The sequence below is a fragment of the Nesoenas mayeri genome, assembly GCF_963082525.1.
Source record: "Nesoenas mayeri genome assembly, chromosome: 10".
NCBI classification, from domain to species: Eukaryota; Metazoa; Chordata; class Aves; order Columbiformes; family Columbidae; genus Nesoenas; species Nesoenas mayeri.
This window is the reverse complement of record NC_137560.1, coordinates 5,131,390-5,157,051: the sequence shown is the minus strand read 5'-3', so window position 1 is coordinate 5,157,051 and position 25,662 is coordinate 5,131,390. Positions and strand designations below refer to the sequence as shown.

Genomic DNA, 25,662 nt, shown 5'->3' with positions numbered 1-25,662 from the left:
ATCCAGTGTATATAGATTTTTATTTGATGCGTCACAACCCTTATCTTGGTGACACAGGAACCAGTAGCAATGCTTCTACATCATCTCTCCTTAGGCAAGGTCTAGCAAGAGGAGCAGTTCGCTGCTGGCCTTAAACGAGATTACACGGGGTCATGGAAGACATATTTTATAGTATTTATTTTTTACTCTGAAGACTGTTGAATATAACCAGGGAAAGGTTTGCTTGTAACAATAACATTTTAAAATCTCTATTTTAAATTATTTTGCTTTGTGTCATACTTGAGGTTTACGCCACTGCCCTCTTGCCAGTTGTGTTGTTTCTGTGCAACCAAGTATTTATTCCTCTGATGTTCCACCACCATCAAACCTGCACGTTAATTGTTTTTACGTGTGTCGTTTGCCATGATACAGGTGGGAAAATGAGTCTAGAAGGAAGAAAAAAAAATATTATGAAAGTGAAAACCTAAAATAACTTTAAAAAAAGGCCTTAAAATAAAACCCTAGCCTGCAACTTTAATTTTGTAGAGATAGTTTTCTAAAATGGAACATTTGTATACATTACTGATTACCCATACTCCCCCCCACCACAGCACAAACTGTGATTCTTGGACAACATTGGAAATTGGGTCTTAAAACCAAGCTCTCTGGTCTTACAACCAGGCCGACCGTGCGAGGCAGCCGCTGCGGTCCCCAGACGGCAGCCCAGCTGAAGAACCTTCCCCTCCAGCCGTGTTTTCGGCCGCGCCGGGGCCGCCGCCGCAGGGCCGCCCCGCTGCGCCAACCTGCCCGGCCAGGCGGGCCCTCCCCGGGGCGGGCGGGAAGGCGGCCCCGGGGCGGTGCGTGAGGGGAGGCCGGGCCGGGCCGGGCTCGCCGCGCAGCTCGGCAGCCGCCGCCTCGCTGGGAACTGTCTCCTCGGCGGCTCTTCCCGCCGGGCCGGGAGCGCCCTGGGGGCAGCGGGGCCGCCATGGACTCCGGCAGCGAGACCCACGAGCTGAACGGGCTGGCGGAGGGCGCGGAGCAGGCGGCCGGAGAGCGGGTAGGGGCCGGCCGGGGGCGGCGGGGAGCGGGCGGGAGGAGGCGGTGCGGCCTGTCAGGAGCAGGCGGGAAGCGGCGCGGCTCACAGCGGCGGCGGCACGGCCGGGGTCCCGTGTCCGACCCGGGTCCATCGTGTCCGACCCGGGTCCATGTCCGGCCCGGGCGGCTGCGGGGCAGCACGGGTGCCCTTGCGGACCCTCCCTCCGAGCCGGGGCGGGGAAGCCCCGGGCAGAGGCTGCTGCCGCGGTCCTGTAACCGGTACCGCTCCCTTACTGGTTTTCACACCTCTTGCGTTAATTCAACGCCCTTTTTTAAAATAGGGATGCTGCTGCAAGCGTCCCATTTTGTCTCACTTCAGAGGCAGGCGAGTGCTAATGAAGAGCAGATCCTCGGTAGTCCTTGTCACGGTGAGCCCTCAGCTCCAGCCGTCAGCCCCAGTGGTGCGCTGTCCCCCGCCCCCGCTGGTCCCTCAGCTCTCGGTCCCTTCCAGCCTGGCAGGGTTTGCCACCCAGATGACTTGCGAGAGGATGGAAAAGTTACTCAGGGGTATCTACACAGGAGATAAGTGAGCACAAAAGTAGGAAGAATTACTTAAAGAGTTGAGCCTATGTGTTTTTTCCTCCATACAGTAATACAAATAAAATCAGGAAGATAAATACCCAGCTTTTTACTACTCCATGTAGTCAAAACATGACCAAAGATCTTCACTGGAAAGTATTTCATCCCGTGTTCTGTTTATACACAAAGGTTGTTTTCAAAGCATGACACTTGTCTGAAATGCCGGACTGATAAAAGAGCATCTTTCATGTTTTGGAAGAGACTGAACTCTAAAAAGCAGCTCTGATTCCAACCTAAGACTCTGCCACACAGAAACACTTCTATTAAACCGCCTTCTAACGTCACTAGTAAAACTTTCTGGTTACAGACAGACTGGACTGCTTGTGTAGCAGATCTTTCCTTCCTCCCTCCCTTCCTGACAAACCCTTGTAGTCATGAATACTGTACCATGAGAAATAAAGCTGGTTTTAATAAATCCTGGAAAGTACCTAAAGAGAGCGAAAGCTGGGATACGCAGGTCAAACTGGTGGCCTGAAGGGGTCACTTTAAGTCACTGACTTCTTAGTAATTTTCTTGTTTTATTAACAAAGAGTTGTGATTGCATCAAAGTACTGGTCATGGGGATTTTTTTTTTAATTTGGTCTGCTCCAAGAATTTTTCTGGAACTTTCCTGTTTGACTTCATCTTCAGTTGCAAACAATCATCATTTTGTTACATCTTGCCATAGAAACTGTTCTATGTGAGTGCCGTGTAAAATATAGTCAGCGAGACGTACTATTATATTGTGTTATATGCATACAATAGCACTTCAGAGAACTTTAGAGACACTTTTTTCATTTTCTCACACCAAAAAAACATTATTAGAAAGAAATATTTGTGAGATAAAACAGAGTAGGACAGTTTTCTTAAAAATCTAACTGTGAATAGGAGGTACCTTAAAAGATCTGACCAGGTTCACAGTTCACACAACAAAAGAATGCACCAATTCAACAGCCAACTAAACCTGGAGAGACCACAAATCCACAGGTGCCTGAATCTTCAGGATTGGAGTCAGAAGTGCATTAAGTGTCTGCTTTTAGGAATCCTCGCAGGCATCGCAACTCAGACAGTTCTGGTTTGCTTGCTGCCCATCCTGGTGTCTCCCCTCTCCCCAGAAGTGATTTTCTTGCACATCTTCAGCACCAGACTGCTATCTTATCTTACAGAAAAGCTGACATGAAATGCAGATTTACTTGTCTTCAAAGCATTGTAGAAGCACACGAATTAAAAAAAGGCTATTTAGGCCCCCGTCATTCTCAATGAGTGGTCACACAGTGGTTTAATGTGGTTTATTTTAGCTCCATGATTAATTTGGATATTTTTTTAGCAGCTGTCAAGCTTTTAGAAGAAAGGAATTCCTTGCTTCTAATCCTGGGCTAGCACACCTCACTGACTAATGGGAATAATTACGCTCGGCAGAATTGTCTGGCCACTTCTGCAAAGGATTTATTCATACAAATGCAGATATTAATAGTAGCTGTTTTTTCATCTCTTGTCTTTGCTTTCCCTATTCATGCCCCGTATTGAAACAGCCCAGATTCCCCATGTTGTAAAACCTAGTTTAACGTTTCCAAGAAAACAGGAAATGCCAGTTGAAAGAGAGGAACTATGGAAAAGGTGAACAAGAATTGGGTAGAAGAAAAGACCAGCTCTGGAGTAGTTGGCTTCTGCTAGTATTATTAGTATTCTGCTATATTATTAGTGTATATACTAGTAATATTAGTATTACTATATATTATTATTAGTATTACTACTAAAGCTGTATTCAAGATTGTATATTAATTCATAAATAATTTGGTGATGCTACAGATTCTTGGCATCATACTACAAGTTAGAAATTTCTAATTTGCAGGAACTTGAAATAATTTTACTGCATACAGAGTGATATGGGATCTTGCATCAAATTGCATTTGGAGTGCTTGATATACTCCAAATATTGACACTATTGGTGATAAGGTTTTGTTTACTTGTATTGTAAGTAGCCAGAATAAACAGATAAAGCTTTATCAACACAAAATAGGCAGCTCATAGTCCAGTTTGGAGAAACAGCATTAAAAGACTAAATCACTGCAATGAGCAGTAGTAATGCAAGACAGAAGAAAAATCATACAAGAGAAAGTTTCTACTTAAATAGCTGTACAACCAAGTTGGAGTTATGACTTTATTTCACAAAGTTAGTCATCTGGTGTGCTGATTATTTTTAAGTCATTTAATAAGTGAAAATAGTCTAACTTGTCCTGGGACCAGTGTAGGTTTAGGAAAACAGTGCTCTGCCCTGAGCCAACATGACTGTGCTTTTCCCTTTTTTTCATATTTAGCTCTCAGGAATCACCATGGTTGCCACTTTTTTTTTCTTAATGTCGTCATACTTGCATTTTCTGTCTGTCTGTATAGGAAGTGGCTCTTCTTGACTACAAGTTTTTAAAGTTGGTAGAAAAATGATGCTGTCTATGAAACATGAACACAGGACACTGTGTGTGTGTGTGCCCCTTTGTTTTTTGATTGCCTGTAACCATCCTGTCTCAAGACTGGTTGGGAAGCCTCACAAGCTAGTTTAGCACGTGGATGGGAAGATTTCCCCCCACAGTGAAATTTCTGCAGGGAACGTAACTGATGATTCACTCCAGACAAAGGGATTTTTCTCTCTGAGTCAGTGCTAAGCTGAGCAAGTGATCTAATGTTTTAGTGGGGGAAAAGAAGCAACATGAGGTGTACAAAGGATCTAATAATCCATTACGTAACTGATACAGCTTAAATGTTTTTGTTGGAAGAATATTTCTTTTCTTCATAGATTATTTTCCCTATTTTTCTGGGTATGCAAGAGCTCTAAGACAGGGGAAGCCTGATTTCAGAGTGGCCATGTATGGCCCATTACATTTTCAGTATGTGGGTGATGGAGATGTGGACAGAGATTCCACATCTATGGGAATTACTAAATAATTGTATAAAGTTACCAGATCAGTTCTGTAGCTATAAGGTTGAACTTAGAAAAAAATGTAAGTAAAGTTCTGAAATTATGTTCTGTTTTAGTCTTACTTGTGTCTTAGCCATGATTGACAAAACTCAGCACCTGAGGACATTTGCTTCAGTGCCACTTTTATTTATTTTTTAATGAATGTAATGAATAAATCCTTTCTGTATTTCGAGGGGATTAACGTCTTCTGGGTGTACTGTTAAAATGCCGAGTGAAGCGAAGCGGTGGCCAGGTCTGTACCAACACAGGTGTCAGTCAGGCTGTGTTTCCAACACCTGCTCTGAAGGTTTGGTTTTATAGAAGCAAAAAAGTGCCACCAGCTCCTGCTGTAGCATCGTAGCTTTACCCCTGCACAACACTGCAGACAGGCAGACAGAGCTGGTGTGGGGACAGTGGGGGTGGCTGTGACAAGCAAGGGATTCTCCGGTCACAGAGCAGCATGGGGACGCTTGTTACTCCTTAGAGATGGGCCTAGACCAGCACGGTGGGTCGCTCTGCTCGCAGGCCGGTGCTTTGCAGTTCCAGCTGCGCCAGGCTCTCTCATGCACACGTGCTGTTTTTCCTCAGACTCACTGGTGACACCAACTGAAGGGATCAGCTTGTCTGTACCAGGTAGTTTGAATACTGGAAGTGTGCAATGAGGTGTTTTGATTACACGGAGACTGAAGCAGGTTGCATGGAATATGTACCGGAGCTACTGGAGAGTGTCCAGAGGAGGCCATGAAGTTGGTGCAGGTTTGGGGTGAAGCCGTGTGAGCAGCGGCTGCAGTACCTGGGTTTGCTCAGCTGGAGCAGAGCAGACAGGGCAGAGCTCATGGGCTGCAGGTTCCTCAGCAGGAGCAGGAGGGGCAGGGTGAGCTCTGCTCTGTGACAGTGACAGAGCCCAGGGAACGGCAGGAACGTGTGCCAGGGAGGGTCAGCTGGACATGAGGAAAAGGTTCTTCCCCCAGAGGTGCTGGACACTGAACAGACTCCCCAGGGAGGTGTCACGGCCCCAACCTGACAGTGTTCAAGAAGAGACTGGACAACGACGTCAGACACACGGGGTGACCTGTGGGGTGTCCTGTGCAGGGACAGGAGTTGGACTTCATGATCCTTGGGGGTCCCTTCCCACTCAGGACATTCCATGATTCTGTGGTTCTACTGTTCTCTCGCCAAGGGACACCTGCAGGAAAAAACTCACTTTACAGCTGTCCTGGAGAATCTCAACAAGTCCCACTGCCTCTTTCCGCAGCCCTGCGGTGGTGACAGCACAGTAAGTGGCGTTTGGTGCCACGGGCTGTGTCTTGCTACATGCTCAGAATGTCCCTGAAGCCATAAAGCCACATAACAAAGTTCCCATATAATTTCTCTTGTTGTTACTCTGAGGTTAAGGAAACAGCTCTCCTTTCATTACCTGTCTATATATTGCTGGGTAACACGTAGTTTGGCCTTTAAAACTGCTGCCATAGTACTGACTGCACTTGTTTCAATACTTTGGGCAGTTGCCTTCAACTTACTACCAGAAGGCAAGGGTAATTTGCTTTTTTTTGTTTTCGTTTTATGGTTTTCCAGCATGAGTCAGGAGGCTCCATTTCTCAATCAAGAGATGGGAAGTGATTGTTTCTGGGGCTTTCATGATTACATGTCCTTTTTCCTGCAGAAGGCAAGATCACAGACTGGGAAAAAGCTCTGTACAGTAGAACCGATGTTTCAGTTCCCCATAGGCCTAGTTCCAATTCTGAATGGATCTGCTTTCAGCAGTGGTAGCTGAAAGCTTCTTAACAGAGTTCAATGCCATTTTTTAGGATCTGAATCTGGTAAATAGCTGAGCTGACATTCCCAGAATAAGAAGTTTTGCCTTAGTTTGCCTCAGCAGCACCCTGCTTTGAAAAGTCTTCTCCATTTATTGGAGTTCAGAAGTGACTCCAGCACAGTTCCAGTGCCATGGCCTGCTAGTTCCACCTGTAATTTCTACCTGCAACTTAACTACATGGACAATTAGCAAACAGCAAGTCCTAAAAGCGCGTTTCTCCAGGAAAAAGAAAATATTGTATTCTGTTGTTTGTGTAGAAACTGTCTTATGTCATGTAGTCACAGAAGTAACTGCAAAGAAGATGTAGATATCGCCCAGACTATTTACTCTTTTGTATAGGAAAGAAAGGAAGAAAGGAAAGGCAGGAAGAAAGAAAGAGAGAGAAAAAGGAAGAGAGAAAGAAAGAAAGAGAGAGATAGGAAGGAAGGAAGGAAAACATGATCACATTCCTACATCAAGTGAGAACAAAATAACTGGTGGTCATGTTTTCACTGCCATTCCCTTCCATCAGGGTTCAGAACTGCATCTCAGCTGCCCATACAGCTTTTGCCTGTGTTACACACTGCAGCCTCATAGACACTACAGATATGTCAGAGTCAGTATTTTGGCAAGAAGGAGTTAATTAGCTACTGGACATAGGAAAAAAACTTCCTCTGTTGTGAACTTACAACAAAATAGATCATACTATTTCTACAGTCTACTGAGAAGAGTTTGTTTTAAGTTCATGCCCAGAAAATGGATTCTGCTGCTACACCCGTCGTTCCCCATCTAATCAAGAGCTAAACATTTGTGTTTGGCTTTTTACTGTACAATGGACAGTGAAAACTGTCAGTCTGGATTTTTCTACTGAGTACTGCCAGCATGTATTCCATCCTGCTTTCCATGAGGAAGTGAACTCCCATACCTGGTTTAGTTCTGGTGGGTGGGATGCCAGAATCGCAGTATTTTTTCTGAAGCATCCAAATGCTATAGTGGTTTAACAGGGCAGGGAGGTGGGAAGAGGCAACTCTCCTTGGGGAGAGAAAAGGTGACAAATGTGGGACACGTTCCCCAGCTAAATTGCAATTTTAGATTGTGGTATATAGACAAAACCAAACGAGCATCGAGTTCTTCCCGACTGAAGTCAGTATCTGTCTCAGCCATGTGCTTCCCGGGTGCTTGGTCTCAGTAAAGAATCTGTCTGTGTGAAGCTACAGTGACATGTTTCCTTCTCTTTGCAGAAGAAAACTCTGCTCCTGCCCCGTGACATATTTCTCTCAGTAAAATATTCAGACTGTGGTTGGTTACAACATGTCTGGTGAAAATAGGTCAAGTTTGGTGTTTGAATGCCCTGGAAAAACTGGCAACGTTTTGCTGTATGCATCAATATCTGTCCTATTTGAAAGGATGCTTTTAAGTCTGGACAGTGGCAAACCTGGCTTTGGAGTTGGAAATTTGACAGTTATTAGTGCTGCTGAAGAGGGTAATTAGAGGGCGTTTTCTGCATTTGAACTAAACTTCAAAGAGAGACTTTCCTCAGTATTTTCTGGCAAGAGGGTACACATTTGTGCAGTAAAAAGGTCTCCAAGAAGGAGCTTTAAGGAAGTCAGCTAGAATATTTATTACTCGTAATAAATGTTACTTGTACTGCTTTTGTGTATTATTTTTGAAAATGAAGTCTAGAAGTAAGAGCAGTGAGAATGAAGTTCCTAACCTGGTTAGAGACTGCAGAAAAGAGGGTTCCCTACATTTCCTTCATCTCAGAGACTGATATCTAAGCCTGACCAAGTTACCCTAAGCTGCATCTAATTCATGGAGAAATAGGCACCCTGGGGGATGAACTGTTGAGTTCCAAGCTGGGTCACATGAAGCATCATCAGGACAAGCTCATTTTATTCATCCCACTGGGTTAACGAGCTCTGGGTTTGCCCTGCAGTTGTTTTTTATTTTTCTGTTTGTTTGCAGGGGAATGAAAAGAAAAAAAACCCAAACAAACACACAAGCAAAAGCTGCTGATGCAAAAATGGAAAGAAAAGTTTCCTTGTAACTGGGCAGTGCTTGGTGGCAGCCACGGGTTATATGATATTTAAATAGAAAAGCAGTTCCCTGGCTGGAGCTGGTCGGTGACATGGTGGAGTAGGAGCAGCAGGAAAAGAGGTCAAGCAAAGCTCGTACAGCAGCCAACGTCCACAGAAACCCTCAAAATAACACTCACAAGTAGCTGAGGAACTATGTGGATGTGTGATGACAGGGGGTGATTTTGATTAATGTTTGTATTTTTAAGTATGCCTTTAGGAGTAAATTAGTGGCAATTATTTGTTGTTTGCTTGATTGTTTTACAGTGGTTTTTCCCTCCCAACTTTTCTCAGTGCAAACTTTTTCACTTTTTTAGTCATTTTTTCAGAGCAGAAACGTACTGACTGTTTAGACTGATCCAATGTGCATCTGCTGTGGTCCAGAACAGCCACTATTCACTGCTCTCCTCAGAGAGAGGACAGCGGTAATGGGGACAAAGCTGCAGGTGGTCCCAGTGCCGCTGTTACTCTATCAGGACGATGGGCCAAGTCATCTCTCTCTTGCTAAACCAATTAGAAGAGATGAGAATAACCTTTTTCCCCTCTCCCAATTTTAGCGCAGAACGCCACAGTGGCTTCAAAGGAATGGGCCGATGAACATCAACCACTACGCCAACAAGAAGAGCGCGGCAGAGAGCATGTTGGACATTGCCCTGCTGATGGCCAACGCGTCCCAGCTGAAAGCCGTGATGGAGCAAGGACCTTCTTTCTCCTTCTACATCCCGCTCATCGTTCTTATCAGCCTGTCGCTCACACTACAAGTTATGGTGGGAGTGCTCCTGATATTCCTTGGTATGTGACAACAGCAAGAACCACTGACATGTATTTTCCTTATAGGATGTAACCTGTAAGATGATATATAGATTCTCCATTTCTTTTTAAAAAGCTGTTCTATTTGAAAGTCTTTACCTTAGAATCGATTAAAATTTTCTTTTAAGACCATAGAAATATTGCAACAAAAGGAATAAGGGCAGCTTTATGTGGAATCTTCAATTTTGATCAACTTCCTCATACTCATTTGCCCAGAGTATGAATATTTTTCTTTTCAGAAGGCCCAAGGAGGAAGGAAAATTATGAAATATTGTAAAATAGGTCAGATAGGATCGTGCAGTCTGCCCAGTTTCATAATACTGTTTCTGACAAGACCTCTTACTTAATCTTATGACTGAAATGTGTTTGTTCCTTATCAGTCATATAATAAGTAATATTGTAAGAATATATTGTGAACATAGAACTCCAAAAGAGAAGTGAGAATTGAAACAACCATCTTCATGTTGGGGTGAAATATTGTCTTCAGTTTGTTAGTGTTTCTGCAATCAAATCAACGGTTTAATAGCAAAGGCTTGACAATAATGAAAAAAACCCCATTGTTTTAAATTTAGGAAATTATTCAAAGCATCCTAAATCTCTAGGTGAGGAATGGTAGAAATGTTCTTGTTAATTTTCAAATCTGTGTTAATCTGAAATTAAAATAAAAAAAAAACAGTCTAGTTGGAGCAAGATTTCACCATAGGAATATTATCCCCATGCCATCGCTGCAGCCAAAACATTTGAAACTACTTGTAAAATTGAGAACACAATCCAAGTAGCATCCTGAAGCTACAATTAGATTGTCTGGAATTCTGCTTATCACTAGGGAAACCTTTTCTACGTTCTGCCATGCCTTTGCTATATGCAAGAAATAATTTCAGGAGAATGGGTTTAAATAGGACATGTGTTAGTGGTGCTTTAGGCACGTCTGGTGGGACAGCTGTAGAATTAGTTCCTTACTCGCTGCCTTCCCTACCTCCCCTTTCTGTCTTGTTTGTTGAATTACAGCCCTTCACGTTCCTATAAGTTCAATGCAGTGTCTTTGCTGTTCCCAAAAATAGAGGTTCCACTATTCAGTATTAATAGTAACAGTGCTGTGAGGCACAGGAACCAGTACTTATCACTAAAAATTAGGTATTTTAAGTCAGTATTGCTAGATTAGTAGCACATGTATGTCCTACACCTCTGCCTTATTCTGCAAGGCATAATTTTGATCTAAGTAGCTATAGAACCAGTCTCAGTTCTAAAACAATGTCATTGCTAAGTGAGCATGAATTACCCAAGAAAGTCCAAGTCACACTCCACAGAGAGTGGAGAGACAGCACTCTTCTGGAAGTCTGAGTTTTCTGGTTTGACCTTAAGTCTTCAGTACTTCCATTCGCTATCTTGACTTGCTGTGATATTTTCCCCCATGCTTTTGCAAGGCAAAATGCAAAAAGAATTCAGTGGCACTTTGCGAAGTTACTGAAAACCTGTAACATTCATTAGCAGCACCCAAAACCCTAGACCATAACTTTGGAGAGTGGATCAAAGATACCCGTGGAAATCAGAGGAAACATTTAGGTTTCGGCATCAGTTGAACCCCATTATTACTGAAATAAATGATGCCTTCTGTAGTCAGAAAAAGCTATGGATCACTTCTTTTGCTAGTGATATATGACCATTTATTCTCATAACTTTCTTCCAGTCTTTCCTTTTAAATTAATGAGTGCTATATGACAGATCTTAAGTCAACTGTGAATGGAAAGTCTTGAAGGTGATAGCCAGAGTTCACATGTGGCATTTACTAAGTTATAGGTGCCACCTTTGTCATCTCTGTTATTCTTCAAATATTCCATTGTTTAACACAACTGAAAAAACAACTTTCTATTCAAGGAGGAAGCGCAGAGGAAACCAGGATACATAAGACGTGTAATATTGATAGGCAGCTGACATAGCGTTTTTGTTTCTTACACAAGAGACAGAATGCAGCTGTCTCTGCATGTGGTGCAGTTGGGACAAAAGCAAAATCTGGGTCCTGGCCTGGAGGAGATTCCAGAAAGTTCCGTGATTTTTGTTGGGCAATAATTTCTCAGTATTTGCTGAGGCATTGCTTTTCAATGCTTGTTTCTGCCAGACATTGCCAAAGTGGATTCCATCTCTGTAATTTTTATCTTTGTCGCCTTGAGAGTAAAGAGAGGACCCAACAGCCCCAACCCCAAAGTTGAGCTGAGGTGAATTTCACAGCCCACCTAGCACACGGTGAGAGTAACAGGAGCCCAGTCCATACTCAGATGAAGTAGGATACAAATCACACAGAGTCACAGAACGGTTGGGGTTGGAAGGGACCTCTGCAGATCATCTAGTGCAACCCACCTGCTAGAGCAGGTACACCTAGAGTATTATGTACAAAGATATAATGGGAAGAACTTGCTTTTCACAATGTGTAGCTGGTAGTTTTGGCCTGCAGGGACAGCTCGTCTTTCTGTCCAGCCACAAAATCCTGTCTCCTCCAAGCTCTTCCAAGTCCAAACAAAAGTCTGTGCAACTATCCAGCCTCTCCTTGGAAGAAAAGCAAAGAATATCTTGAAATAGTTTAAGTGGCATGAAATCATAGTAATCTAATCCCACTATAATAAAATACTTAAAGAATAACTGCTCTTAAAAACATTTTCACAAACACCCTCCTTTTAAGTACTATAATCACAAAGATAGGATTACTGCAATTTTTCTCAACATTTAGAGCACTGCCTAAACTGACAAGCAATACGTGTCTCCTCTGACCCTTATTTGGACAGTGTCACTTCTCTTTTGAGCATGATTTGTTTTAACTCACAAAACACATTAGGCCATTATTACCTTTGGGTTTTTTTTTTAAGCCAACTATGTGAAATGCTTTTCTGTTAATGATTCCATTTTTTTTTATTCTGCTTCATTCACACAACAGTACCAGAGTCCTTCCAGGTACTGTTGGGATGCAAGCATCCACATAGCTCCAGATGCTTTACATGTCTGAATTCATTTTCAGGGTTAAGTAATGCTGAGTTTAAATTATTTCATGCCTACACAGATGTGCAGTAGATTAAGGTTCTCAGGTAGTTTCCCCACACCATTCTGCAGTGCTTTGACTGGCCTGTGATGTTTGACTACACTGCTGTAGCAAACAGGACTTGAATGGGTGCCCAGAATTCCTTGAAACCAAAACAGCATTAGTCTTCCTAATTAGGGACACCAAGTGAACCTGGCTTTTCATACTTCACTTTCATATGAGTGCATTTGCCACCACTTGTACTTAACTGCTTCAACAAGCGACTCTTGGTTCTGCGGTTAAATTCTGCGGTGTTGACAGGGTCATTATGTTAAAAGCAAATAACAAAGTTTATCTTGTGCAGTAGAGTCATAAGCTACACATCTATGTACATGCCTGTCAGAAAGAGCTCGAAGTTTTATTTACGTTGCTGTAAAAGCTTGTCAGGTATAAACTTTCACAAGTCTTGTAGGTGCAAGCACAAGCTCCAGTGATCTACACATTTAAGCACTAGAGGTCTTAATAGACAAAAACCATTCTCCAAACAAGCTCCAGAATTTATCAGCACTCATTCCACCAGCATCCAAGAAATTTAGCAGAGGGTCTGAGTTGTGGAGCTCTTACTGCAGGAGAACAGAGACAGACAAACATCTTGGTTTTCTGCCCAACGTCAGGCAAGCACCTGCAGATTCCGACTGTCCTACACAAGCGCGTGCCTTTCTCTATCATCAAGTCTATTATCAGTTCAAAGTAATTCATTAGATGTTTTCACAAGGCGTGAGATCAAAGCTTCAACTCGGTTAATAGTATATCTTCCTTGTGTGTTCCTCCCTCACTCCCATTAGAAGTTCAACCAAAGAACAACTGCAAGAAACAGAAGAAAATGTTTACACAGCTGATGCTCTCTGTATAAAGGACTGCAGCTACACTGCTCTGAAATCTCCCTCTGTTTAACAGTTATGATGCCCTTGCTTTCTAAAAACAGAATCTATGCAAACGCAGGGAGTACAGCTGGGGAAGGGCACCGGTACGAGAAAAGAAATCCAGCACTGATAAAGAAATTGGGCTGTCTGCAAAGAACCTGTGGCATTTTAACTGTAGGAAATGTAAATTCATTCCATCCTGTCAGAGCTTCAAGCTTCATATATTCGAGACTGCAATGATTTTTAAATGCTTGAAGTCTGCAACAAAGCTAGATTTCAAGGGATCAAGAACTCATAACATTTTTAGTAATGTTTATGTATCCATTACTTCCCATGTGCATCCACAGAGATTAGATGCTAATTACTGGAAGCTAAGAGGCTTCTTGTGGTTAAACATCTTCCCCTTAGCACTTTTACTGACACTGCAGGATCCTACTTCCCTTTTAAGTATGACTGATGCAAATAGCTCCGTGTGAGGGAAATTCTTGAACTACATGAGTAATGAAGACTTTTAGTTTGGATTTTGAAATATACATGTAATTAATTTTTTTTTTCCTTTCTCTTTAAAGTAAAATATGACCTTAACAACCCTGCAAAACATGTAAAGCTGAATTTCCTCAACAACCTTGCAACAGGCCTAGTATTCATTATAGTAGTTGTGAATATTTTTATCACCGCATTTGGAGTGCAGAAGCCGGTTCCTGAGTCAGCATCCAAGCAGTAGGTACCAGGTGAGTGTGATCTCTGTGACGGCAGCAGGCACAGCATGTGGGGATGCAGAGCTTTAAAAACAGCCACGAGCTTATCTGTACAGTTCTAGGCTTTGCGGAGAAATGAGTTTGCTTCAGATGACTACACAAGCGGAAGCTACGGGGAACTGCTAAGTTATTACAGTGTATTTGTAAATGTGGAGTTCAAAAGTTGACGGCAAGATCTTACTTTGTCGGGAGCCCCTTGCATGTGTCACGCATAGGAAGGGTGAAGATTGTCTTTCTGGCTCAGCTACTGCTTTTCCTCATTGCAGACTAAGCCAAGAAGGGAAGTACTATTGTTTTGCTTCCTCCAGATGCCTTTCTTTTTTAATGTTTTAAGAAAGGTTTGCAGTATACTGCATCCAGTCTGTTAGGAACACTGAAGACTTTACTTAAGTAACTAGGGCTGTTAAGTCTGATATATAATAGACTTTATCCAGGTAACTAGGGCTGTTAAGTCTGATATATAATACTCCACATGGTTCCTGGGCAGATAGCGCAGCTTCGCTGTCTTCCCAAGCTGTGGGGCTTTTGCTATGTGGGACTCTCAGCCTGCAAAGACATGCACTATCATTTTGCTTGACACATGCAGTCATTTAAAACAATATTGCTTGCTCTACCTGCATTTTAAAGTTAGTTATTTACTTATACAAAAGGATAAATGCAGCAACTGTGGGATTCAAAATGGGTCTCTTCCTAGCGTCATAGCTCTGATGAACGATTTGGGAGGAGATAACCCTCAATTATAGGCTTGTAGCCACTGTAGTCCCACATCTGTGTTTGGAACAGCACTGTGTGCGCCAGCATCTCTCTGGCTTCTTATCTTCCAAATCTCAAATCCCGCTGCTGAAGGAAATTACTGGACTTTCCTGCCAAGCCATGGAGTGCTGGCTACTGCACACATGTAATGTTATTGGTTTGAGTTGACTTCTAGATGAAGTCTCCATGAAAAAGGAGATAGAAAGCATTTAAACCCCTAATGTGAAGGTGTATGGTGCTACAGAAATCTGTAACAACCATGCAAACCAGACCAAAATCTATCAGGACTCTAAACAGCGTGGGGGGAGCTCAGTGCAACAAATTACTAGGAAGGTGGAGATTGAATTTCATTTATTTTGAGGTGTGAGCAGAATCGTTGGCTTTAACAAAACCTTGTGAAATTCTGGCAGTGAAACAAGATAGTTTTATTGTATTTTATGGCTGTAATCTCTACAAATAAACAAATAAATACGTAATTTTAGCAGCAAAGACCACATAGATCATCTGAATATTATCAGAATTATAAGTAGAACGCCCATCTCAGCAGTAGCTATTGAAACAATACTGAAACACTAACTGCAAAATTGCACTGGCAAGGCCAACAGAACATGATGAAGGATTATTGGAACTTCAGCTGTCTTCACAGGAAAAAACATGCAGAATAGCCAGGAACAGAGGCAGAGACAAGAATCTGAAAAAACCATCAAGAAATTCAAATAATGGGCAAGGTGACATACCAGAATCCCAACCACACCTCTTGATACAGTGAAAGAAAAGAGGGAGGAGAGAGAAGCAGTTATTGCTCATCACACTGATGTGCTGAGTGGAGAGGAAGATGAGTCAGCCATCCAACCCCAGGCTTTTGTGGCTTAATTATGACCGGGATTATGGAGTCCCTAGTTAGAAAGCTGGGTCTTCAAGGAGGAATCAGCTCACTTGTGACTTCTCTGAGACTGTTGTGAGAGCGTGAAGCACAGTTCTGCCTACTGGATGGGAATAGCTCCCACATCTATAATATGTATTGGTATTATATTATATGTATTATATTATATTATAATATGATTTGTATTATATCTACTGCTGGCATTGGTTTAAAGCAGCCTCAATAAAGGAGAAACAGTAGCTGGTTTATGTAACCTCAGGTATAGGCAAGACCCAAGGATGTTTAAAGGGAGAAGGGAGCGGCCCCCATTTCTTGGCTGCGCCTTTACTATTATGCATGCTTTTCCAAAGCAAACTTAATTCCCCCTTTAAAGCAAATTTGTCATCTACTATAATTCCTGTATCACTAACATCTCAATGCCTTTGTTTTGTTTTTCAGAGACCTGAGGCATTCATTCTAGATGCCATTTGCACTTGAGCCAGTTACACAGCGGGGAAAAAAATTATCAAAGAAGCTGGACATACATCATCTTGCTCAACTTTCCAACAACCAACACATTTGTGTACCTAAAATTTTCCCATGTGTTAATTTTTAAGCTGTTTGGCACCCAAGGAAAGGTTGATTTTCACCCAAGGAATATCGGCATTTCCATAGAAACAATTGTTTTTCGGAGAAGTGGCATAGGCTCATCAAACAAGGTCATATCAACTGGTGGCACTTCACAGGACTGTTGGTTTTGTGGCAATGTGTTATTTCCAGCATGGTAGGAAGCGGCAGGCCTTTGGAGCTGGTGTGCTTGCGTTGTCCTCTGTTTCGCTCACTTGGCACCAAACCTGCGTGCTTTCCCTTTGCAGTGAGCTAAGGCAGCTGTGCCTTATTTTCTTCTTTTTTATCTTTTTCTACCGGAAACCACAATCTGTCTTGTGTCCAGTTGTGCTCACAGGTACTCCTGGTCCTGTTTCTTCATCTCTGGCCCACACTTAAAATATCCTCGCCTTTGTGCACAGACACACAAATAACCTAACTGCTAATGGTTTCTTTCTGTTAACTGCTGTACTCTGTATCCTGTGCCTTATATTTCTGGAAATGCTGTTAGAAGCGCTGCCTTTTCTCGGCCCAGCTGGAAGGCTGGAGGATACGGGATGAGCTTTACCTGCTAACTGGTACCTGTCAGCAAGTCAAGTCACCAGTTGAAAGAATTTTATCCCTCGGTAACTTACTTTTCCCTCTTCTCTCCCCAAGGCTGATCGCGGCAGTTATGTTATTCCTAGGAGTTTATAGCTAAAAGCATAACTAATTTTGTAATTTTTATTTTTAAATATATATAGAGTGATATAAGTACCTTCTAAGTTCTTACCTGCTGGCTCAGGGACTGACACTTTTTCTAAATACACTATTGCTAGTAACGGTGTGGGTTATAAAAATTTCCGCAACAAAAACATTTCAGTCATTTTATTTCCAAAGTATCCCATCTGCAATCAGAAAAAATGCCAGTTTTATAGCTTCTGCTTACTTGTAGATGCAAATTTGTACTAGTACATTTCCTTACCATTACTTTTTAAATGCTTCGTTGTACATATTAATAGAAGTTTGACTTCTGTGTGTCTCATCTCATTTACAAGTTTTATTGATCATAATTCTCTTTAGTTATGTCTCAAGGCCCTATGATGAACCATAGCTTCATTTACATGTTCTGTGAGAATTACTAACAGAAAACAAATCCTAAACTTGTGTGATTAGTAATGGAATAGACATTCCTTTTTATTTTTCATTCATCTTTTGTTGCTTCGTTTCCAGCTGAAATCTGGCAAGTAATGGTTTTAATTGTGCGTGTTGTACTAATTTAAACATAGCTCAGAACAAGTTCTGAAGGAAGCACTCAGGACAATTTTCCTTGCTTAATTCTGCAAACCAGCAAATTGTTGAAGGACTATTCAGACACACTTGTGCTGTCGCAGTTTCGGTGTTGTGTACTGAACGGACTGGCCAAACTGCAGTGCTGAAAACCTTAAAAACCTTTATTTTGGAGAAAATAGGTGGCTGTAGGCAGAGCCCTTCCAGGTGTGAAATTTGTCTGTGGCTCAACGTTGGGCAGGAATTTTGATAAGATTCTTGAATGTAGCACTTTCCTTACCTCTCACCTTCTTACCCACTGGAATATTTGCCCCTCCGTGCATCCCATTCAGGCTGGAGTGGCTTCCTGGAGGCACCTACCTCTGCTGTACAGGACACTGTACCAAAGCTGGACATCTGCAATGCTTTCTCTGTGTTGTCCTCAGTATGTTACCCATTGAAAAGATAGTTACTTTTAACTTCTGTATGAATATTGGATATTTTTCATTGCCAGATTTGCGTCTTTCTAGTTTTTTAAGCAAGCCATAACAACAGGAAGAAACGTGTTTCTGGCACTTAACTAATCCTCTCACTTTTTCACTTGTCCCTGCTACTTTGAAGGCAGATGCAAACAGACGCCGGGGCTCTGCTGCTGGCTCTGGTATTTCTGTTTGGGGGGGATTTGGCCCAATTTTGAAGGTAGCTTTGTGCTGGGGTGCTCCTCGCTGCCACGACATCTCCTGTGGCGCCATGGTGTTTGGCACTGACGCACCTCGAAGCACTCAGAGGGGGTCATTCCCCAGGTCTTTCCCCACTTTATTCCCCTCGTTATTGGACCATAATTTTTCAGGTCACTCAAGCGAACAAGCTGTTACAGTCGGTTTCCCCTGGGAAATACAGTCGCTGTTCTTGTCGCATCTTCACTGCTAAGCTGTGGCCCGACAGAAGCTCCCACAGCTGGTGTATCGCATCTCCCAGTGGCTTGTGCAGCGAACAGGATGCGGAGCAGCGGGGCAGGGAACGCTCCAGGCTTGTCCGCTGCAGATTCCAATGGACTTTGCAAGACATGGGTTTGGTTGCAGACACTGGTGCCAAGAGCTGGATGCGTACATCTGCATTAAGGGGGTGAGTGCTCACTTCAAATCTGACCGAGCCGGGCTCAGAACAACAACAACCCCATTGGGAACCCCCCTGCCTCCTGAGCTCCTGAAAGTGTGACCGAAGCACCACAACAGAGATACCTGCAACATCATAGAGCCTGCTCTCTTGGTTCCAGACACACAAAAACCTGATCGGCAAGCCATCCGAGTACAAGGCTGTGCTGGGCATCATGTGCAACTGGATGTCTTTTTTAAAATAAAAAGTATGCTGGTTTATCACCATGCCTTTTATTGTGATTAAGTAAGATTTGCAAAACATCGTCAGACACGCAATCTGTGTTCTAAGTCCCTGAAGCCTTCAGGAATCATGTATTTTTTAGCAGGCAAAAGCATCTGCGGGTTGATGTCAAGTATAAATAATTGAACCACATGATTATTATTCTAAGTCAGGTGCTTATTTAAAATCCTAGTGAATATCTCCTAGGGGTGGCAAACAAGTGCATGGGTTTAAATGGTTCTTTGGTTTGCTGTGCTTCTCCCAAGTTCTTGGTTGTTGACAAACGTTTTGCTTAAAAAGAGGTCATCAATAATGAAGCGAGAGGAATTTTTACAGGCTGTCTCGGGAAACAGTTCAAGCCAGGTCACCCGTTTACTCCTGTTTCATAAGCTGCTGAGCAGAGTGAGAATTACACATGCTGCTCTGGTCCTTCTCATTAGTCCCTTTAGCATCAAGGACTGCCTGACTTGAAATTTTCAGTGTATTTCCTGAAGCAGGTGACAACAACTGTATTTACTGAATAGGAGTTTTAAGTATTTGTCTTCTGAACCAGGTCACTGCTGAAGCTTATTCTGCAGCTGAGTATTACATAAAGTGGGCTGAACTAGAAAGCATCATCCTGGTTACTGCTTTCCCCTCAACTACCATTTGGAAGGTTTTGGTCACTGATTTTAATTCATTCTAACAAATCCTGGTTTTTTGCCTGTTGCACCAAGCCCTGCCAGCCACATCTTGGGCACTGGTTTGACTGGGACGCACTGCCCTGTGCTTCAGGTACCAGTGCACCAAGCTCATCTCCTTGTCCAGGGCATGGGCGTGTGACTCAGTGTCACCCTGAAAGCCCGAATGCTCTTTTATTGTTAGAGGAAGAAGAACCGTGGTAATGTTGATCATTCAAATATTCACAGAAGAGTTGTCAGAATTCAAATGCTGAGCTCTGCTTATTTTCTAGCTTACCAAAGGAGTTGCCATTTTAAGTTTTATCTTGTTTGGGAAGTGCTACATGTGGTACTAATTTATGCACCCCTTTCAGTTTAGTGGGAAAACAACAACAAAAACAAACCAACAAAACTAAACACCAACCAAACGAAACAAAAACTCCACACAAGAAACAAAAAACAAACCAACCAAACAAAACCCCAATATCAAAAGCTGATCCTTGTTCTATAATATGATTTTGTCCAATAACATTGAAAGAATTGGCTCTACTTACAGCAGGGCAGTGGGAACACTTAGAAGAAAACTGATGATATATTCTCCTACATACCACTCACATCCTTGATAACCTGCGCATTTAAACACACTGCTCCTTGAAAAGAACTCCCATAAGGTTAGAGCCAGCATAGAATCAGAGGATCGTAGAATCACAGAATAGTTTGGGTTGAAGGGACCTTCAAATCCCATCCAGTGCCCCTCCTGCCATGAGCAGGGACACCTTCACCAGCTCAAGTTGCTCAGAGCCCCATCCAGCCTGGCCTGGGATGTCTCCAGGGATGGTTCATCCACCACCTCTCTGGCCAACCTGGGCCAGGCTCTCACCACCCTCAGGGACAACAATTCCTTCCTCATGTCTGGCCTGAATCTCCCTCCTTTGGTTTAAAACCATCACCCCTTGTCCTATCTCACCAGGCCCTGCTCAAAAGTCTGTCCCCATCTTTCTTCTCGGCCCCTTTTGAGTATGGAAAGGCTGCAATAAGGGCATATGGAAGCACTGAGCCTGAGAAGCAGCAGGTTGTCCTTCTCCTCAGTTGTTTGCATACCAAAAAAAGCCACATAGCTGCTAAACGACTGTGTTTTGCTTCTAAAGAAATTATTTGCAGGTGATGTACATTAAGCATAACATGCAGCTCTGAGAGATGGAGCTGCCCACCTTTGCATGGCCACCCCACAAACCCTACACTTCCATCATGAAATTAAAATAAATAAACCAAGAGCTACCCAGTACTCCCAGCGGTTTTGCTGTGCTGTCTGTAGGGAAATGACTTAGCAGAGCAGAGGTAGTACCGTTTAGTTCTTAAAACTACACATTTGGTGCTATCACTATTAAACAAATATCCAGGAATGGATGCTGCAGTGGGTGGTGTAGATACCACATTTCCCTTAGAATGAGTCGGGAAACCACTGGTACCCCAGATATCCCCAGATGGCAGCTATTTGTTAACTACGTTTCTAGTAGAAACACACATGGCTAACGTCACTTAAATAGGCACAAATGTAATGAGCCTGAGGTGAACATCACGCATTGTAAAGACCACCACACCTGTACATTCAGATGCCGATTTTGCCCCAGGGAACTACCCCAGAAGACAGCTCTGTATCTTGGAAGAAATCTCCGGCAGCGATGGGAAATGACATGATGTTCTCCTTTAGGAAATACCATTTCGGCACATCATTTTCATTGTCGAACTTTTCACCTACAACAGTGCAAGGCACAATGGTCAGAAGTCTTGAAAAATAGGCAGACTCCATCTCAAGACTACTATGAAGCTTGAGCCAACTACCCACTTGGAAGCAAGCCAAAGAGAAGGAAGTTTGCTCAGCCCTGCATTCCCACCATCTCAGAAAGCCACGTGTCCGAGGAACAGGTTCTCCTGCTCCCCTGGAAAAAGGAGAGGTCACTGCTTTACAGATGAAATATTTAAGGAGCAGAAGAAGAGCCCATTGACCTTGATGTCATGTAGGGGCCTTGCTGTGGCCCTTTCATGGTCGTAGGTGATCATCAAGGCTGGACTGGAGTCAAAAGCCAAGACAAGACATTACTAGAGCAAGAAATAAATTGAAATAAATGGGAGAAAGCACTTGAGGAAGAGATAAGTAACTGCATGGCCACAGCAGGCTCTTTGAGCAGATGTGTTGTCAGAGCCAGGTTAAGTCCAGCTGCTGTAGGGTGATGTGTCAGCTGTCTCCAGGGTTTTACCCTCTCCCCACTACCATTTATTCACATCTTGACATTTGGACACATTCGGCAGCGGTGAGAGGGCAGGGCAGGGCCATGGCTAATGGCAACAGGTGCATGTGGCACTAAGGGGTGTGGTTTAGAGGTGGACTTGGCAGTGTTGGGTTTATGGTTGGAGTTGATGATCTTAAAGGTCTTCTCTAACCAAAATGATTCAATGATTCTCTGAAACGCTCACACTGTTGGCAGGAGCCTCTTGGCTGTGTCGGTGAGCAGACACCGGCTGTGTGAGGTACAGACACAGACACAGCAGAAACACTGATGAGAAAAGATGTGGTGTTTAAAGGCTGCTTCTTTGCAAGGAGGAATTTCACATTTTCACACAGATTCAATTCTTGATTCTGTATTAAATACACTGGGTCCTGCTGTTCTAATGGCCCTTGGCTGTGACATTGGGAGTGTTACCTACATGTCATTGTGGGATACATTGTGATGAATAGTGGAAGACACAGAATACGATCTTTTCAAGAATAATATCTAATCAGTTATTATCCAACCTCCTAACAGGGTGGTGACAATAAAAACTTACCTTCCCTGCTATTGGATACAATGGATTATTTTGAACTCACTTTCCTCCTCTGCAGTTTGGTGAAGCTGTTTTCATGGTTATTTTGCCCTCCTTGGACTATTTCATAATGTCCCAAGCAGAGTGCCACAGCTCCCCGGCTGGGAACAGACACTTTCCAACGCCAGCTCATCGGGCCAGTTGGGCTTTGTCAGAAATGGAGACAACAAAAACTGGTTCCTTTTTCTCCCAGCCTCCTTTATGATGCTTTCCACTCCTCCTGTTTTCCAGCCCTCCAGCTCAGAGGGAGCCCCAACTCCCTTTTTACCATCCAGGTTTTAATTAGTTAGGGGACGAGTGGTAAATCTGGTGCCATGGTACGAAGAGCCACACCAGGACTCCTGAAGCATTGCCAGCCATTTTCACTGGTGCCAAAAATATTTGAGAATAAATCGATTTCATCACCACCCAACATTACCCCACTTCTCTGGCATTGAGGGTGGAAATAATTTAAACTGTTGGAAAGGCCTTATGTTTCACGCTTGCGTTGGACTCACGGAAGCCGTGGAGGGGGACGGCTGTGTGTCCTTACCCTTTTTTTCTGTGTCAGAAAATATGATTCATCAGGCATGCCAGGGAGAGCATCGTTTGAGAGAGAAGTGACTGTATTTCCCCCAGGCCTCTCCATCGCTCGTGGAGATTCGAATTCTGGGAACGTGACTTAACAAAACTGAACTGTATGGAGCGCGCTGAACGGGGCAGTGTGAGCGCAAACCACAAGGGGCCCATGTTGGGCAGTGCGCTTCATGCTCTCTAAAAGCTCTTGTTTCTCAGTGATGGTAAAAACCCAGGTTTGAAGCCCTGCACCCCACAGCTGCCCTGGCTGGCTTCATCACAACATCTCAAAGGGATCGCGGTTATCAAATAGAGATGCTGTCACCTTTAAACCTGATGTCACTGTTACTGTTTTGCTTAATTTGCCTGTCGCCTTCACTTGCACGGAGAGGGTGTGACGAACAGCGAGTCAGGACCAGCCTGGACTCATCCAGGGCTGAATTTCATCCAGGGCTGAATGAGGAATTTCTTTCCTACTTGTTTGTTTTCTTGACGACTCTGTGCTAGTCAAGACAAGTTTCTCCTGTGCCCCACAGTGCAACTCATTCATAGAAAACTGCTATCTGAATTATTATTAATAATAATTATTATTTTTCTGCTATCTTTTTACCTGTTATATAATAACTGGACTTTGAATTTGGATCCCACCTGCCATAAACTGTCTTCCACCTCCCAGCAGGATGGAGTTCTTCCAGAACTGCGAGAATCATCGAACATCCTGGGTGGGAAGGGACCCCCAAGGATGATGGAGTCCAACTGCTGTCCCTGCACAGGACACCCCACAGGTCACCCCGTGTGTCTGAGGACGTTGTCCGGTCTCTTCTCGAACACTGTCAGGTTGGGGCCGTGACACCTCCCTGGGGAGCCTGTTCAGTGTCCAGCACCTCTGGGTGAAGAACCTTTTCATGTTCAACCTAGGGGAAGCATCAGTGATAACTCAGGGTGCCAGCTCAGTGTGAAGGACCAGCCTCCGGCGGCCCCAGCTGCACTTTGCTGCGGAACTGTAGACCAGCATAAAACTGAAGCAAAGCAGGCCTGGGGTGGTGCGTGATTTACGGGTGGGAGAACAAGCTCCTGTACTTGCCTTATAAACCCTCCTGGTGAGAGATTCAGGGGCAGGTCCAGCCCCACGTTCACAGCGATGGGACAACAATGTCCCCTCTGCAGGACGCTCAGTCCCCCCGAACTCAGCCAGCTCATGTTGGGTGCAGGCAGAGAGGAAAAGCCACCGGGAGCACATGAAGGTGCCTGTTTGGAATCTGTAGCACAGCCAGAAGCATCCGGCACAGCCACTGAGTGCCAGCGCTCAGCTGATGGGCTCAATTTTGCGCTTGGAAGTAGTGATGAACTCTGGGTTTCCCTCTCCTGGTGTGCAGGAAGAAGCATGAGAGCAGAGCTATGGCTGCTCACTCCCGGTCACTGCAGCACGGGCCCATCTCCCTGGTGCCACCCCGTGTCCCCGTGTCCCCCGCGGCAGGGCCGGGCAGCTTGGACGGCACCAGCTCAGCTCACAGCAGCCTTAGGGGCTGACACCTGGCAGTTTTCAAATTGTGTTATCCTCCCAAGTGAGGCCAAGCCCCAAGCTGGAATTGGTAGGATGGAGAGCACAGATTTTTTTTTTGCCTCTTCTTCTCTGGAATCCACTTTGCGCTTAGGAAACTTTTTAATTAATCCTTACTTGAAGTGAAAGCCCAGCCAAGGGGAAGGTCACCGCAGGACACAGGAGGGGTGGGAGCGGGACAGAGGACCAGCGTAACAGCCTCTGCAAAAGATTTCCAGCGTGCTTCTCAGCCCCGGCGAGATTTGGAAATCTCAGTCTAAGTGGGTAGCTTTTTCCTCCACAGGGAGATGAGTTACAACTTAGCTGTCCACAACCATTATGGATCAGGAATATTTCAGAGGCACAGTCATGCTATTTTCAACCTCTGCTAGGAGATTTTAAAATAATTAGCCCAGTGCAGACAGCGGAAAGTAATCTTAGATCTCTCCCTTTCTGTTACTGCAAGAGCTGTGGCATTCGGCAGGGGCATCCTGGGTGTGAGCATCCTCTGGACAGGGGCTTGGGTGCTGCCAAAGCCCAGGCTTCCTAAAACCTGGCTTAAAAGAAAAGGAAGAAAAAACTCACCTGAGCGCGATGAAATATTTTGCTGCTGAAAAGAGCAGACTTGATACAAGTTGCGCCGAGAAGACGCATCTTGCCCATTATTTATCCAGGCTCCGGGTGCCGTGGCGCTCTGGCTGCGGCATCTGCCCTGCCCCGCTACCAGCTCACCAAGCGCAGGCCAAGTCTGAAGGGCTTATGCTTTACTAGGCACAATGTTCTTAAATATTTATCAGCAGCAACGTGGCAGAAAGCTTTTCCTTGTGACCACAGTGTATAGAGCCTGTGCTCCAAAATAGAAAGGGCAGGTCAGGATTCACCTGAATTGCTCTTTTATGCCAAATCAGCCACCGTGAATTAAACAGGGCGATGCTGCTGCACGCCTGTCGCATCTGCAGCCATTGGTTTCTCTTGCATTTGGCACTAATAATGTCCCCACAAAGTGGATGAGTTAGAGCTAAGTCCCTTTTCGGGTGGTTAAAGTAACGCTTAAAATCAGCCTTGTGTCAAAGTCACTTCATACCAAGAAGAAGTGAATGTGGCTTGGTGGGTGATGACTCTGGTACTACCAAAAGGACACAAAGTTGGGGCTTAAGCAAAAGACGTCCAGTCTTTGCACCCACGTGTCTGCAAAGGATTTTAAAAGCAGATAAAAACGTCAAAACTCTTGCCACAAATACCCAAAC

At 44.0% G+C, this 25,662-nt stretch overlaps 1 protein-coding gene across 1 annotated transcript; it reads left to right on the top strand.

Moving 5' to 3' along the window:
• The first annotated feature begins 350 nt into the window (after nt 1-350).
• On the top strand, nt 351-18,744 carry NINJ1 (ninjurin 1). Its single transcript, XM_080350606.1, has 4 exons — nt 351-1,036; nt 9,013-9,247; nt 13,765-13,926; nt 16,028-18,744. Exons 1-3 carry the CDS (start codon nt 965-967, stop codon nt 13,917-13,919), a joined length of 462 nt encoding a protein of 153 aa, XP_080206732.1. The 5' UTR covers nt 351-964; the 3' UTR covers nt 13,920-13,926; nt 16,028-18,744.
• The last annotated feature ends 6,918 nt before the right edge of the window (nt 18,745-25,662 follow it).